This window comes from Fukomys damarensis, unplaced genomic scaffold (genome assembly GCF_012274545.1).
Source record: "Fukomys damarensis isolate Sample0158 unplaced genomic scaffold, DMR_v1.0_HiC HiC_scaffold_24, whole genome shotgun sequence".
In the NCBI taxonomy this organism is placed as follows: domain Eukaryota; kingdom Metazoa; phylum Chordata; class Mammalia; order Rodentia; family Bathyergidae; genus Fukomys; species Fukomys damarensis.
The window spans coordinates 71,933,738-71,950,800 of record NW_022900936.1 but is presented as its reverse complement, the minus strand read 5'-3'; the positions used below and the strand labels follow the sequence as shown (position 1 = coordinate 71,950,800).

At 53.1% G+C, this 17,063-nt stretch overlaps 1 protein-coding gene across 9 annotated transcripts in view; it reads right to left on the bottom strand.

Annotated features, from left to right (window-relative positions):
- Window positions 1–17,063, bottom strand: part of Atp2b2 (ATPase plasma membrane Ca2+ transporting 2) — a 241,002-nt gene that overhangs the window by 71,766 nt on the left and 152,173 nt on the right. For all 9 annotated transcript variants that reach the window (XM_010619264.2, XM_010619211.2, XM_010619217.2 and 6 more), the window contains exon 3: window positions 1,744–1,941. In XM_010619264.2, the coding sequence (XP_010617566.1) occupies window positions 1,744–1,941 (198 nt within the window). The remainder of the gene's footprint in view (window positions 1–1,743; window positions 1,942–17,063) is intronic.

Genomic DNA, 17,063 nt, shown 5'->3' with positions numbered 1-17,063 from the left:
GAAAAAAAAAAAAAAAAAAAAAGAAGCTGCTCAGGAAAGAGGGCTTCTAGAACTGCTTCAGAAAGTGGAAACAACGACGGAATAAGTGTATTAGAAGGGACAGGGCTGTTTAGGTGGGAAGTACTTAGAGGGGGTTTACTGGCAATGTGTCTTCTGCTGTGATTATGTTTAAAAATTAAATATTCACCATATTTAGCCATTGTGCCTTGGTTTTCTTATCTGCAGAACGGGGGCGATGACCCCTGTAAGATGGCTGAGGACTCCAGGGGCACCTTCCTGTAGAATGCCCACCTTGGAGAGCACAAGGCAGATGCTCTCAGAGCCAGTGCCTCTTACTCTGCAGCAGAAGTGCACGCACTGCAGCACCCTAGCACCATGGCCCACTGAGGCAGCCTCCAGCCCGACGCTGCTGAGAGGGGCAAGCTGGGAAGGTATCCCATGCAATATGGGCCGTACTGCAACTGCTCTCCCCATCCTGGGCCAGCCAGCATGTGACCTCTCTTCGCCTGTGTGAACTTGGGGGACTAACGTGGCCTCTCTGAACCACAGGCTACTTGCTCACCAGTCAGGTGGGAAATCTACTTCTACGTGGTTACTAGGGCCTGATGTCCCAGGAAGGCCTTCAAAAGCAGAGAATGGGCTGGAGCTCAGTAGAAAGGAGCTTGCTGAGCATGTGCCGGCCCTGGGCTCCATCCCTAGCATCTCAGAGAATCGAAGAAATACAACCTCAGTCCACACATGTTTTCTAAGTCCTTATGGCTCTGCTGGAAGGGAGTTCCAGCAGAGTTCCTGTGTATGCCAGTCCCAGCCCAGAGACAAACGTGCTGTGTGACCTCAGATGAGTGCTGGGTGTCTCTGAGTGGCATCTCACTCCAATGCAGAGTGACACTGGGGGTCACACAATGGGCTGCAGAAGCCTCAGCACCCAGAGTCTGCCCCAGAGTGCTTTCTTGCACAAGGCATTTTTGAGCCAGGGTCTTGCTGTGTAGTTCAGGGTAGCCTTGAACTTACAGTGCTACTCCTGCCTCAGCCTCCTGACTGTTAGGAATTACAGGCATGTGCCACCATGCCCAGCATGCAACTGTTGTGTTTTAACAGGTGCCACAGCGAAACCTGAGGACCCTTTACTAGCTGGGTGCTATCATTTGAATGAATGTGTCCCCAAAGCTCCTGAGTAGAAACTTAATGCCTACATTCATGTGTGGATGGTGCTGGAGTGGGGCTCTGGGTGGTCACTGGGGTGGCCCTGGGATGGCATCAGTGGCTTTACAGGCAGAAGGGAGGCCTGAGCTGGTGCACTTGCTCTGTCTTGCCATGTGACACCCTGCACCATGTCAGGACACAGCAGATGCCAGCACCTTGATACTGGATTTCTCAGCCTCCAGAATCATGAACAATATTTCTTTCCTTTACAAATTACCCAATTAGCAACATTCCGCTAAAATGAATTTAGACCCTGGGTGACCTCTAGCAAATGAACTCCATGCCTCGGTTTCCTCATCTTTAAAATGCAGAAAGCATGGCCCTTCTCTTGTGGACACGAGGACATTTCCACCCAGAGCCAGGCATACTACAGTGCCCAGTGCCACTGTGATCCCCACTGTTGGTCTGCCGCTCAAAGCCAAGGGCTGACCCTGGCTCCTCCCTGGCTGTCGGCAGGGCCCTGCTTCTGCTCCTTTGGCTCCTGCCCTGAGTGGCAGTGGCTCTGAGCCCAAGCACCCTCCAGCGTGGGCCCGGTCTCACCTTCATTGCTCTCGCCAGGCGGGTGGTAGAAGGACAGTCCTAGAGAGATGATGGCCGCGATTTCCAGGATGATGAGTGTCACATCCTGCAGCGCTTCCCACACAAGCTGCAGGAAGGTTTTTGGCTTCTTTGGAGGTATAAAGTTTTGCCCGAAAATCTGCTTTCTTTTTTCCAGGTCTGGAGTAGTACCCGGCAAACCTGTGGACAGAGTTTGGCAAGGTTGGCCTGGGGATTTGGGAGACATGCCTGTGCACCCTTCAGATTGCAGGGAAGTGGGGAAGAGGAGAGAAAACCTCCAGTACCTGGCCCAGGAGCCTGACATTTCCACATGCCTTGGACTGGGTAGGCTCCTGTAATGCCAGAAAACCAAGCAGGGGGCTGAACAGTGGCCGCAAGAGATACAGGTGCTCCTGGGCTCGCAGCGGGGTTCCACACTGACAAACTCATGACAAGGTAAAAAGAACACAGGTTGAGCGTGCATTTTTTGGTTTGTTTTGTTTTTTTGTACCGGGGACCTTGTGCTTACGAGGCAGGTGGCAGAACCACTGAGCTAAATCCCTGGCCCGGTTGAAAGTGCATTTTGTACACCTCATCTTCCAAACATCACAGCTTGATCCAGGCCATCTGAATGGTGTTCACACACTTACATCAACCTGCAGTTGGGCCCAGCCCCTAACACAGCCTGTTCTATGGTAAAGTGTTGACTTAGTCCCTGGAATTTATTGAATATCGTTCCGAAGTGGAAACCAGAATGGATGTATGGGTGTTGCTTTCCCACCCTTGAAAAGCTGACATGCAAGTCCATCCATTCCAAACTGGTGGCTATCTGCATATCCATAGCCCAGCCCAGCCCTGTGAGTGTAACATCATCTGGGAAGACAGTCTTTGCATTAAAGGTCCTGAGACAAGTCTGTCCTGAAGGGTGCAGTGACCCTCGGGGTGACACTGACACAGACGCAAGATCCATGTAAAGGTGGACGTGGAGACCACAGCGAGGCAGCCATGAGCCAAGGAGCATCGGGAGCCATCAGGACCAGCAGGCAGGGAATGATTCCCCAGAGCCTAGGACCAACCCTGCCAGTGACTTGACTGGGCTTCTGGCCTTCAGGCTGCGAGACAGCAGCTGCTTGGGTGTGGTAATAGGGCTACAGCAGCCAGGGAGGTCCCAGCCCTGTGCACCTCACACTGTGCCCTCGCTCCTGTCCCATCTCAGCTCCCCTCCCAGCCTGACAGCACAGCGCTCTGAGCCTTGGGATATCACGAGTGTTGCATAAGGCAACTCATGCAGCCATCAACCACTCGCCCAGCGACGACAAAGGCAGTACTGGAGCCAGGACCAAGAGCCTTCCAGCAGAGGAGTCTCCGAGGTCCTTCCTTCTCTGCATCAGGCTACAGCGAAAGCCAGGTGCAGCCCTGTGCTGGAGCCAGAATGGAGCAGTAGGGCCCCACTGCCACTCCTAACCCTCCATTTCCAGAAACTCCTCCAGCCTCCCGTGCTCCACAGTCCTGGAAGTGCTCCATTAGCTCAGGATAGAATCTCCAGCTACCACTCCAGCCTCAGGATCTGACTTCCGATCTATGACTGCAGCCTCTTCTTTCACTGTTTGGCTTCGTCCCAGCCAAACCAGGAGAGTCCCAGTTGGCACCTACTTTCTCCCGCCACCATCTGCTCACGCGGTACCCTCCACTGCTATTCCATGGTCCCCCACTGGCTTGTCTGCGTGTCTCCCCTAAACTCACTTATACCAATGTATGGGCGGTGACCCACTAATGAGTCCAGGCAAAGCACAGCCCTTACAGGGGACACAGGTGCGTTGACAGAGAGGCAGCTCTAGGGAAGACTACTGGCGTCACTCGTCCACAACGCCCCTCGGTGCTCCCCCTGGTGCCCGTCCTCTTTCCATGTTATCTTGTGCCACTCTGAGTGCTTTCTTTTCCATAGTAAGGGTCCTGGTAGATGTGTACCTTTGCTCCTTTTAAGCCAGGGAGAGCTCTTTCTCCGTCTACACAGTACACAGTGTGTCCATTCTCAGCCTCTCTGCAAAGCAGCCTTCACATCCTGTCCCAGATGCCAGGTCCAGGGACTCAGGATTCTCCCAAGTTCAAGTGCCCAGGCTGTGTTAAATGTGTGGCTGCAGCCATTCACCCACTGAGTCCACTAGTAACTGTAAGCTGAGCTGCTGGGGCTGCTTCAGCCAGCAGCAAAGAACACTGGAACACTCATCTTGCTGCCTTTTCCCCGCTGCTTGCCTGGCAGGTCAGCACTGAATCTGCAGTTCTCCCTTGGAGCTGCACCAGAGGACTAGGTGATGTACACTGTGCCTAGAGATTTTCATCTTGTTTCTCTTGTCTTTCCTTTGTCTGGATTTCCTCACTTAGATTATTTTAAATTTTATGTGAAACAAAATTTTCTAAACTGCTTTGAAGGCAATTTCAAAATAAAGCAGGGGTATTGGGGTCAGGGCTGGGTTAGCAGTCACTGTTAAGGAGGGAGAGGAGGGGATGAAGACATCAGAAATGCAGCTCACTCTCTGTCCTGGTAATTAGGGCAGGGGCAGGGGTCTCCATTCCCACATGTGGGGTGCCTCCTGCCAACAGCCTGGGTTCTACTGAAAGCCCTGGAGGGTGGAAGGCTCAGTCAATGTGTTCTCTTCTTTGATGATGACCAGCCCGTTTCCTGAGTGGACTCAGCAGATCGCTCCCTTTCTGGGGGGCCTGAGGCTGGAAATGAATGAAACTCTGCTAGTGCTTCAAGAGTGACACCACTCTTCTGCCACCTCACACAGATGTGCAGAGTCCTGTGACACTGAGCTGTTCAAACAAATGCCCCACGGCCCCAAGGGTGACCCCACCTGACTTGGCTGATATGAACCCCTGACCAGGGCCAGCTGGGGCTCTGCAGCTCTGGGACACTCAGGACATTTCAGATGAAACCATGACGAGTGCTTCCCAGGAGAAAGCCTCAGGGACATCACCGCCCTGCCAAGGGCAAAGCTCGAACCAGACCAGGCCAGGGAGGCATGAAGGGGAGCTGTGCAGCTCAGCATGTGAGAGGCTGTTTGTACAAAGAGTGGCCATGTACTGGCACACAGCCTAGGCACATGTAGGTGCATGGCACAGGCCTGTGTGGAGGTGGCCATGGCTGTCCCATGCCCTTTGGAGGCCAGAGTGGGCAGCTTACAAAGGCTTCACTTCCAGGACTTGTTAAATTCATGATGTTCCAGGATAAAATAGTAAAATGGGACAGAAGACTTGGGGCTGCCTCTCAGGGCCGTGTCCCCGGGGCAGCTAACTTCCCTCTCTGGGCCTCAGTTTCCTCTCGGGTGACATCTCAATAACCTTATTGCTACCACACAGACTTACATAAGGCAGGGCTCTGCTGTGCTCACAGAGTGCTTGTCACCTGGTGAGGATGTACTTAATGTCACCGCTGTTGCTATGGTGGTGACCCAGTGACCTCCAGAGAGCTTTCCGAAGTCTTAACACCCTACTGTGGGGCTCTGGCTGAATCAGGCTGGGTCATATCCTGGGCCTCAGGGCTCCCCGGGAGCTCCCCAAGGCTCCCCATGTACAGCCAGGAAGTTAGTTATCCCTAAGCACAGAGCTCCATGTCACCTGCCCTGCCCCAGTCTGAGCTGCTCACCTGGGAAATGAAGTCCAAGTTCTCCACGGCCCCTCCCAGCCTCCTGGGGTGGACCCAGTCCCTGCCCCGTGTTGGAATAAGCCCTCCTGGGAGATGGGATACAGGCTCGGGCTGAAGAGCCCCTGGCCAGGGAGAAGAGCAGAAAAAGAAGCATATTGCTAGGTGCTTTAAATGCACTGCCCCTTGGAGCCTCCACTCACTGGGCACAGTGGCTTCTCTGGTCACATAGAAGTGTGGGTGGGAGAGCCTGGGCCCGCCCTGGAAGCCCTCACTTTCTCCTGCAGGGAGTAATGGGCCTGTCTGACCATCCTCCCCGATAGGGTATGGGCTTTCCTCAGGCTCACAGCTCCCCAGAAGCAGCAGCAGAGGTTTAAGTGCTGTGGGCTGAGCTGCAGGTGGACCCAGATCAGGCTGAGGGGAATGTGGATCAATGCTCTGACCCTGTCTTCTACTGGTGGCTACAGGGGGCTGGAGAAGGAAACAAGAAAGAAGGGGAGAAAGAAGACCAGAGGGATAAATTCAGACAGCATGAGGCCAGGAACCCACCCTCCAGGCCAGCTCTGACCATGTCCCTGCTCTGCTCCACAACCTGCCATTGCTCCCTGTTCCCTGCACTACTGTCCAGCCCTTCACTTACAGTGGCCTCTCTGATTGTCCCAGTGTCTGCTACCTCACTCCCATGGCACATTCATCTCTCTCCTACCAAGCCAAAGGCCCCACGTACCCTGGCACCTGTCTGCCTTGATCCTGGCTAACGAGGTCCTAGCCCTGGATCCCATCATTCCTCTGGCACCAACCTGCTTGGTCTCCAGAGATGCAGATGGAGCTCACTGCCTCCTACCAGAAGCCTTCCTTGGTTTATGCAGCCAGAACAAGCTGCCCTTCCCTTTCCTGAGCCTTTGTACCAATCTCATCATTCATTCCCTTTCACACAGGGGTCAGGGTCTGGGGTCAAATGCCAATGGAGAGCCACCCTTTGCTGTCACCACCTCCGATGCCACCAACCATGGCCTGGGAAACCACTGGTGTCAGTGCACAGCAGGACGTTCCTCCTTCCTCTCCTCTCAGGGGCCATGGTGAGGTATGATGCTGAGGCTGCCCAGAGGCCCCTGCACAGTCAGAGCCTCAGTGAACCTGGGCTTCACAAGCCTCTTTGGGCAACAGCCCTGGGTGAGCCTTCCGTGTGGTCTGGTGTGTCTGAGCAGCCACCAGAAGTCCAGGACAGGCTTCACAGCATGTGGATCACATGTACAATTTACGATCACAGTCATGGTAGTGATAGTCATCATGTGTAGGGTGCAAGGGGACCTGGAGACCTCAGGTATCTCAGGTACACGGTGGCCTGGTGGGGTTCGCTATAGATCCAGAGTCTCTGATCACCACAGTGGTCATGGGGAAGGGAGCACACTTCCTATTCTCAGGCAGATCTGGCATCTGGCCATGCACGTGCCCACACAGAAGCGGCACACGGTCCTGCCCACAGCACTTGGCCATGGCAGTGAGTATGCACGGCCACACCCTGCACAATCTCTCCGTAGGCCCTGGGACACGGTGTCCACGTGTGCACACTTGTGCATGGATATGAGCAGGAGCAGGCACGTGAGAGTGGGATGCCTCTGACCTGACTGTGTGCGGCTTCCATAGACGTATGTCCACCACTATCTCTTCCCTGAGTCAGGTTGAATCCAAGCCTTCCTCTGCATGGGGATTCCTTGGGGTCCAGAATCTCCACCCCAGCAGGGAGGGGAGATGGTCTGATGGAAAGAGAAAGCGGTTGCTGTGGGATCTGGTTAGAAGCTTCAGAAATATCTGTTATGGTTTGTATCTAGATGACTCCCAGCCTCGAGTGCTCACAGGCAGGGGTTGTGAAAGGTGACTAGATTACGCAGCATCTCAGCTGACATGCTGTTAGGAGGGGAGGTCTGATTGGAAGAGATGGGTCATGCTGGTGTGACCCAGAGGGTCCATCTCTCCTCTCAGCTCCTCCCTTGACTCTCTCTGCTTCCTGTCCACCATGCCACGGGCAGCTTTCTTCTACCAGACCCCTCTGCCATGCCCTTCCAACAAACCGTGAACTGAATTGTGAGCAAAAATAAACTTCTCCTTTAAACCATGGGTATCAGGTATTTGCCCAGCAATGAGAAAGTAACTGAAACAACATCCATTATCTGTACCAAGGGATAGGGGGCTGTGAGTAGGGTTGATGGACAAAATATAGGATGCCCACATACATCTGTGTTTCAGAGAAGTAGCAAATACTTTTTTTGTATGAGCTGTGTCCCATATAATATTTGGGACACACTACTATTAAAATTATTTGTTGTTTATCTGAGATGCAAATTTCACTGGATGCCGTATATTTTTCTTTGTGAAATCTGAAGACTCTACCCCTAAGATTCCCCTGGTCTCTCCCAGTAGTTCTTCCACACCATTGGAGCAGGATAAGACCTACAAGCAGCCAGGCTCAGCCCCCATTGGACAGGTGGGAAAACTGAGGTCCAGGGACACAGAAGTGACTTGACCCAGGTGGAGGGTGATCCAGCTGCAAAGCCACAGTGGACTCCTACAACACAGCCCTAGCCCTTCTCACCACTCTTGGAGATGGAAGGGAGAATTCTCATCCCAAGGAACTGAGCTTTATCACACACACAGATTATGGCCATTTCATATTTTCTGTCTCTCCGCCTACCTCCCTAAAGACATGTGATTCAGCCTGTCCCGAGGCAACCTTTGTCTCAAACTCCAGAAGAACTGAGGACAGAAAAGCCTGTCTTCTCCTGTGGAGGGGTCTTAGTCACTGAAAACAAGGATCACAGAGCCATTCCCTAACCCTGGTAGGGGTGGCGTGCTTGCTTGAGCCTCCCTGGCTGAGCATCAGAGGTGGAAGGGGACCTTGGACAAATGGTGCCCTCTCCAAGCCTCAGTTTCTCAGCTGCAGATTGGGCCTAGGGGTAACCCATCTTGTCTTGCTGGGGTTGATAAAGGAAAGTGGCCCACAAGGTGGCACCAGGAACCCAGGAGAATATCCTCCTCCCTTGACCTCACGTGCTACCTGCACTCTGCATCTGCCACAGGGGCCGTGTTGTCTTTTCAGTGTCCTGTGACCTCAAGTGACCCCTTCAGGGATGCAGGACCAACCTTTCTGCCATCTCCCCCATCTACGGGGGCTGCAGCCTGAGGAGCACCAACATGACCTTACGTGACCATCAGCTGGTACATGTGTTTCCAATTATACTTTCTCATCTGTTCAGGAAGATGGGAAGTATAAACTTCATTTTGTAGTGGATAAACTAAGGTAAGAAGAGAGGTAAGAAGTCTTACGCAGGGTCACACGGTCAATGCCCAGATTTGCCTGGGTCTCTGAGGCTCCACACTGCACTCTTTCTGGGCCTTGGCAGACTGCTTGTGTTAAGACCCAGTGCTGAAATTAAAGCCAACAACTTTGCCATTCTCCTGTCACTCTCAAGATAGTCTTGCTGTGAACAGAGACTTGGCAATGGGTGAGAGCTGCCTCCCAGAGATGCCAAACACCTGAAGGAAACTGGGAAAACTTACTCACCAGGCTGGGTGTTGCTAAATATTTGTGTTGTCAGTGTGATGTGGGTTCCTCCATTAGCATAAATGAAAGTCTCATATTTTGAAGAAAAAAAATCCACAGGCCCTTTGAAAGCTACATTTTTAGAAAAAAAAATGTCTTTCTGTCTTTGCAAAGCAAGTAGGCCAAATAAATGGTGGTTTAGCTAGCCCATAACAGTAAGAAAGTGAACCCATTTAGATGTACCAATGTAGAAAGCTCTCCACGACAAACTGCTGAGTTGCAGTACAGTATGTACAGTGTGATTCCGTTAGGTAGAGCAGAAAAGTCTAAAAAACACTGTATTGTCTATGGGTTCATATTTGCAAATGCACAGCACAAGGTCTGTAAGGATCTTTCCTCGATTCCCGAAGTTAGCAGGTCCAGGAAAAGGCAGCCCAACTGGCTACAGTAGCCAAGGACTAAGATGGTCAGCATTGCAGAGAGTGTTTTACCTTTGGCTGGGAGAATGTGTTTATGTTTTATTCAGCTTCCAGGGGGAGTCAGCAGTTCTATAAAAAGGTGAGATTTACTTCTATGTGACTTTTGGATGGAGCAGACTTGGGGACAGACTCCTGGATTCAAATCTTGGTTTCCTACTGGCTACCTGTGGGTGCTGGCCCGAGTTGCTCTCTGCACCGTGGCTGTGGCTCTCCTTATAGAGGCTGTGGGGCTAGAATGAGGTGGCCGGGATGATGAGCTGGCCCAAGCAGGTGATCAGTGTGACACAGCTGGCTCTTTGCCTGTGTCTCACTGGGGTCTCTCCTGGTGTATGACACTACGATCTCCTGATGCACGGCCTCTAAGCCTGCCGTACTAGCCAGCAACCCTCCTCTGTGCAAAGTGCAGCTCACTCCAGATTGCCCGCTCCCTCTGCTGCCTGTGCCCTGGGCCTGGTGCTGTCACCACTCACTCGTCTTATGGTTTCAGTAGCCCTGCTCCGGCCCCTGCTCCCGCTCTCAGTCTATCTCTACCCAGCAGCCACGGGGAGCTTTACTGCATCCAGGGTCTCCCCCTGCACACGAAGGCCCCCGTCCCCTCCCACCACTGTGCTCCAGCAACACCAGCCTCCTTCTGAGGTAGAGCAACCTTTGTTCCCTCTGCCTGGAAGCTCTTCCTTGCTGTTGTAACTAACTTAGGCTTCTAACAGCTGCAACCCTTCCTAGCTTGCACTCTTGTTTTGTTTTGTTTTTCCTTTTTGGTACTGGGGATCAACTCAGGATCTTGTGCTTGTCAGGCAGGTGTGGTGCCACTGAGCTACATCTCTGGCCTTTAGATCGCGCTCTTGTGAATGCTCTCATAGCCTCCCTTGTGGCTGTCTCGCCCTCTCTCTTTTTACTTTCTATGTAGTTCAGTTGGCCTTGAACTCACTATGCAGCCTGGCCTGGATCTCATAGTGATCCTCCTGCCTGGGATGACAGGTGTGCGCCACTACCCCCAGTTTCATTATTTCTGTCGCTGTTAGTGCTGCCCGCCTTTCTTACATTCGGCTCCTTTGCTGGCTCCGAGCTCCATGAAGGCTATCCTGCGCTGTCCCCATCTGCAATGGTGCAGATGCTTGAAGTGGAAGCAGTGGCTTCTCCTAGCCATGCCGGTGAGGGCAGGAAGGTGGTGAGCACAGGCAATGCCCACTCCCGGACAGGCGTCTTCAGGCTGAGTGGGCAGCGGGGGCAGGCTGCTCAGTCTTCTCTGTGTCAGACACGGGTCACACAGCAAGCACCTCGGGAGCTCCTGTGCCCTCCATGCTGACAGAGGGACAGAAGCGCCTCCAGTCAGCCAGGAAGAGATGCGAGTTAACACACACTGCCAGTCTTAGCCTCAGCCTGGGAACTTCCTATCTGGTTGCCTGAAATTCTGGCTGGGGGGCGGGGCAAAGGTGTCAGTGAAACCCAATATCAGAGTAAGCACCCGAGCAGACTCACTAGAGCAGGACACATTCAGAGGAAGTAGGGCCGTCTTCATTTCTGTGTCAGTGGCTCCTCCTCGCTCTTAAAAAAAGGTAGCACGACGCCCAGAAGCACTTCCTACTGAGTCTCTCTCCAGCTGAGAGGACTCGTAGGAGGCAAGGAGGAGGGTTGAGGGGAGACACAGAGAGAGGTACAAAGCAACCAGAAGACCACGGGAGACCCAGGGAGCAGTGGGTAAGCAGGGGCTGGCATAGAAGAAGACTGGAAGCTGTCTCCATCATGCTGGAGCCTGTGAGCTGTGCAGCATGAGGTCCCACAGTGCCCAGGATGAAATGAAGGGAGGGGATGGTCTGGATGTATACACCATGGTGACACTCACAGTGCCACCAAACCCTTACTGTGTGTGCATCATGTCACTTACTTCTCATGGTTTCCCTGTGACATCATTTTGTTAATCACATTTTATAGCTGGGGAAACTGAAGCATGGTGATGTAAAGATAGCTATCCTCTGGTTTTCCACTCCAAGTCCATCTGAACTTGGGAGTCCCAGTCTTAATCCCTGTGTCGCATCCTCCAGAATAGGGGCCTGAGCTTCTCACCATCCATGCCCTCAGGAAGGTGCTGGGAAAGTGTGAGGAGCAGTGCTATTCTAGGGGCCAAAAAATGAAAGGCCCAGGGAGAGGGAGAGGCCAGGTCGAGTCACTGAGGCAGCTGGCAAACCCCTGGGTGGTCTGTGCAGGTGCCTTGCCCCCGGAAGGGCCATGTTCACAGCCTTCCAGCAGCTGGCTCCTCAATCCTGCCCACCTAACAGGCACTTGGCCTCGGGCTTAAGGAGCTCTGTGGAGTCAGCTAGACCTGAGCTTGAACCTGGCTCTGTAACTTTTGAGTTATGTGATCTTAAACAATTACCTAAACAGATCTGGGCCTTGGTTTCCTCATCTATAAAATGGAGGAAATGGTACCAACTTGCTTTGCAGAGTCGGAGGACTTAAATAATGTGCATGGTGCACCCTGAATGCAGCAAAATCCCTCAGCAATGGAAGCCACAGCTGGTGTCCTTGCTATCTCACCAGCAGTAATGAGCACCTCAGCCCCACAGCCCTTCCTGACTTTTTTTTTTTGAGACAGGGTCTCACTATGTAGTTGAGACTGACCTGGAACTCACTGTGTAGTCCAGGCTGGTCTCGAACTCACAGTGATCCTCCTGCCTCAGCCTCCCGAGTGCTGGGTTTACAGGCGTGCGCCACCACGCCCAGCTTCTTCCTAACTCTTGAATGTGCTCACCAAGTCCCTGTCTTAAACCTACAGGCTCCATCTGCTTGGGGCTATTTGGGAATCTGGGATGTCACTAGGTCCCCCCATACAGGGGTCCCCAAAGTGCTGAGAGTTATTCAGACCCTGCCACCACAGCCTTGTGCCCTAGGGGTGCACACTGCGGTGTAGCTCATGTGTTCCTTGCGGAGATCGCTGAGGGGTGAGCTGCCTGCAGCAGCACCCAGCACACAGCACCTCTTGTCTTGGGTCTACTCTTCCCTGTTTACTGCCCCTGGGTACCCACATGATCAGACACCAAGGTCCATAGGGAGGGCTGTGCTATGCAGAAGCCTGGGCCTGCTTCCCATACCGCTGCTCTCTGCTCAAAGTCTCTGCCTCCTCTGCACTGAGGGGCTGGGAGCGGCTCTCAAAGCACATTTCTTGCTCAAAAATTCTGAGATCCTCCAGCGTACGTCTCTTGTAATTGTATCATTCACTCATGAAGTCATTAGCCTTTCATGAGGGGCCTTCCAAGGCCTCTGGGTCAGCACTGTGGCCCCGGCACCCAGCCAAGGTGCAGGCTGACTGAGGACAGATATAGAAAGGGGGCCCCACCCGAGGCTGTGGGGGCCCTGCTGAAAAAGACACTTTGGTGCCAGCCTCTGGGGCAGATGTGCCTGCTCCCTTCTCTTGGTCTGCCTGGCCACCCCTCTGGCAGGGAAGAAGGCTGTAGTCTTCTGCTGGAGTCCATTCATCTTTCACTCTCTCATTCACTAGGTTATGACCCAGCACTCTGTGAGCAGGGTTGGATGCTGGCGGGCAGACAGGTCAGCTCCCACCCTTCCTCAATTTCAGATGGCTTCTTGGGCAGTGCTACTATGACACGCTGTCTGGAAGTCTTTCAGGAGCAAGTGGGATCTGCCCAAATATCTACAATAGCACTTAATTTTGATCTCCAGGGATTTGAACCCTGTGGTCATAGCATCCAACAAATAGCCTGGGCTCCCGACATAATACTGTCCAGCGTGGGCCCTGAGGCCAGGAGTTTACCTTCTTTGGGCTTCCTGGACTCTATGAATGGGAGACAGTGCACAGCACACAGCACCGGGCAGAGGAGGCCCCTGGTAAATAGCACTTTCAGGTGCCAGCTGCAGGAGGCATTCCCTGATTCAACTGCAGAAGGGCAAAAGCTGGCCTCCACTCCAAGGAGGGGAAACTGAGGCTTGGTGAGGTGAAACCACGTGTCTGAGCACATGCAGTTAGCAGCCAGGACCAGAGCCCGGCTCTGCAGACACCAGGGCTGTGGTCTCAGGGTCACTTTGTGCTGGCTCATCTGCACACGCTCCGCGAACCTACGGGCCCTTCGCAATGCTGCTGCCCTGCACTACGTGGTTGCTTTGGTAAAGGGCAACGGCCACTTATGTTGCTGCCCACTTGACAGAGCAGGGCTAGTACCTCTTCTGCCTCTTTCAGTGGTCTCTTTACTTCCTGGGGCCTGGGTGGTGGGGAGCACAGTACTGGGGCTTGGGGAAGATACAGGAGTGTGCAAGGCCCAAGTGACACACAGGCCACAGCCCAAAGGGGGAGACAGCAAGAGCAGGCGCCATGGCCACGAAATCCATCCGTGACCTGTGGCAAAAACTCACTGAGGTCCCCATAGAAAATGGCTGAAGTGTGGCTCAGAAGGGTGCTGTTGGGAGAGGGCACTTCTAGCAAGCTGTTTCTTTTTGCTAATTCTAAGCACTAGAGAAGACACATGTGTGTGTCTGGCTTCAGAAATCCAGATTCTTGGGTGCCTGAGGACTCAGAGGCCTTTGGTTATCCTGTGGTGGTGTTCCTGCGGGAGGTGAATCACCCTCCTTTCAAAGAGAAAGGATAAGGTCTCAGGCTGCACAGAAGTAAGACTCTGGGGAGCTGGCTACAGAGCTGTCTTTACAAGTGGGAGGAGACTCAGGACATTCCTCTACCTCTGCCCCTGTTAATGGACAGTTTGTGGAGGGGGGAAGCTGTAGGCCTGGCCACCCATGGAAAAACAGACAGCTCTGAGGCCAGCTTGTGACCTAGTTTGCCAGACAACGAACTCCGTGAGGAGGCTGGCCGAGACTGTCCTGTGACCTAGAACAGAGCTCGGCACAGAGGTGCTCACTAAGTAGTGAACACCTAGCTGCTGGCCACAGCTCCTGCATCAGAAAGCAGCACGCTCCTGAAGCCCTTCCCCAGGTAAGGAGCCCGATACTGCTATGCACAGCTAGGCTTGTCAAGAAAGTAATCAGAATCTCTCTCAAAATAGCATTCATCATAATAATTTCTCACTAATTCAAATAAGGGAACAATAATAAGGTGATTTTGCTTTGTAAAAGAGCTCTCCTTTTGTCATCTGAAGGACCACAGAGGGAAAGGCTGACGATTCTAGATCTCAGATGGTTCACACCTCCACACGTTAAGGTCAAGGGTCAGCGCTCGCATCTCCATCCCTGCCGCTGCTCCTTTCTCTTTTCTTCTGGACTTCAGTGGCCCAGACTGAAAGCCCCAAATGCTGCTCCCAGGACAGGAGGAACATTCTCCATCCTGTGATGTGCTGTGACTGACGAACAGGGCTTCCTGGAGGGGAGTCTGGGCACCGGGATGGATCAGTGCTGCCACAGACGTGGCCTAGCGCAGAGTACTGGCGAAGCCTCTCGCCCTGTCTTCTCCTCCTTTCAGTCTCTCTACCAGAGGGCAGAGCTGCAGTTTGTCCGGGTCTCTAACTCAGCAAATCGAAGGCCAAACTCATTTCCTGCGAATACGCTCTCTCTTACACTGATTGTACTGATCAGTCCCCAGTGCCTCTGCAGTGAGCTTCCTCCTCCCTGACTCACAGCTTTCTCGCCTGTGATGTGCTGTTCTCGTTTTCCTGAGGAGCTGCTGTGGACTTTCACTCCGCTGCTCTGGTACCTGCACTGGTCCCAAATGCTTTCCAGATAGTGCCTTATGTCCTCCGACAGTCACACCTAGTCCTGCTCGATCATTCCTTCCCTTGCTTCTCATCTCTGTTCATGTATTTGCCCAATAAGCATTTGATATTGGCCATATTCAAGCTGTTGGGTGTGTGCTGTCCTTGGTGAGCACAAGTACAAGCTATGCAGAGCTCCTGCTCTGAGCAGCCGGTGGTCCTGGGTGGTGAGAGCAGAGTGAGTGAGATATCTACAAACTTCATTTTGCCCTCATCTTCTGTCTGAAGACTCTTTCCTTCCACTTGCAGCTCTTCCTCCAGGCCCGGCAGGTTACTCTGAGTGTCTGCCCCACTGTCCTCTCTGCTGTGTGCTGACCACTCTAAGTGTCATGGGTGCTGGGTCTGCCTCCCTCTGTCCCTTCCCACCAGCGTGAGCTCCACCTCAGCCTGTGTAAACTGTCCACACACAGCAGAGCCTCAACAAGACAGACTGGACGCCTCCGCGTACCCCGCTTCCCTCAGAGGTGCCATCTGTCCACCTATCTCTACACTGGGCTTAGAGCCGCACTGCCTGCTCCTGCCATCACAGGCCAGGTAACTCAGCCTTCAGGGGCAGGAGTTTCCCTACCTGTAAAATGGGTTTTGTAACGGCACCTCCGCACAGTTACTGTGAGGAGGAGACCAGTTAATAACATAGGTGAATGTGCTGAAAATACCGTTTAACACACGGTAAGCTCACAAAGTGCTCTGGTTAAGTTTTGGAAATACAGCATTTGCCTTCTGAGCCTGAACCTGTCCTAAGTGTGTTTGGAATTGTTACCCTCTCCTGCTCTTGTCTATGGTGAGCTTTTCTTGCCCGCCCAGCAGGGCTGCATTCCTGGTCTTATAGAGAAGGAAGGTGGGTGGACAGACACTGCTGTCTGGGGCAAATCACTGTCCCCCACCTCAGCAGGTTGTACCTGCCTAGCAACCACAATGGACACCTCCATAAGTTTAGGGAGACATGATGTCCCTGACAAACCCTTAAATCACATTCCTTTGAGTTCTGCTCAGCCTGAGAACCAGCAACAAACACAAAATGAGCAGCACACAGCACCAAGACTTCTGGGGTGCACATCACTGCTAAGAACTTGGGGCTGGGATCCCACCATAGCCCTTTGGCAGGCCAGCCCTTCCTGGGCAGTGTGAGGAGCCTTCCCCTAGGTCTGGGTTCAGAAAACGGTCTGGCCACATGGTCACTGGGTAGAACACGCGTCCTCGTAGACCCCAGCCTCTTCCGGTCGACAGTCAGGGATTTGGTGCCTGCCTGGCAGCCCTGAAGAAGAGCAAGCTGAGTGCTGAATCACTAGCTTGCTTGCAGGCCCCTTCATCTGGCCTCTGTGCCCTCCCCTACATCCTACCCACACAGCCCCACGGTCCCACTGCTGCCCACAGGCCCTGCTGTCCTCCAGGTCTCCACTGCTTCCCAGCCCAGTCCTCATCCAGGACACCACATCCTCACGATCTCCACCATTCCCCATGTGTGGCTTTTTGTTTGCTTGACCCTCGTACTTGAACACTAGCCCAATGAGGGCAGAGGCATTTCTGCCCCACTCCCTAGTGTATCCACTTCTGGGGCCCACAGCTGCGCCTGGCACATGGTAGGTGCTCAGGAACAGTCTACTGTGTGGAAGAATCACAAAAAAATGAGTCTCCTGGGCTGGGGTGCAGCTATGGGATCAAACACATGCTTAGCATGGGCAAGGCCCCAGTTCAGCAGCAATGAAAGAAAACTTTCCCTAATATTTGGCACTTACTCAGGCTCCCTTTGTTTCCAGTTTTACATAAGGGAAGTGGGCCAATCCCCTTAATCCCTGTACTGCTTGGTGTGATTTCTGCTATGGGCAACTGTGCAGATATTTAGAGCAAACAAGTAAAATACCCATTAATTGGGCCAGGGATTTAGCTCAGTGGTTCCACCGCCTGCCTTACAAGCCCAAGGTCCCATGTTCGATCCCCAGTACAAAAAA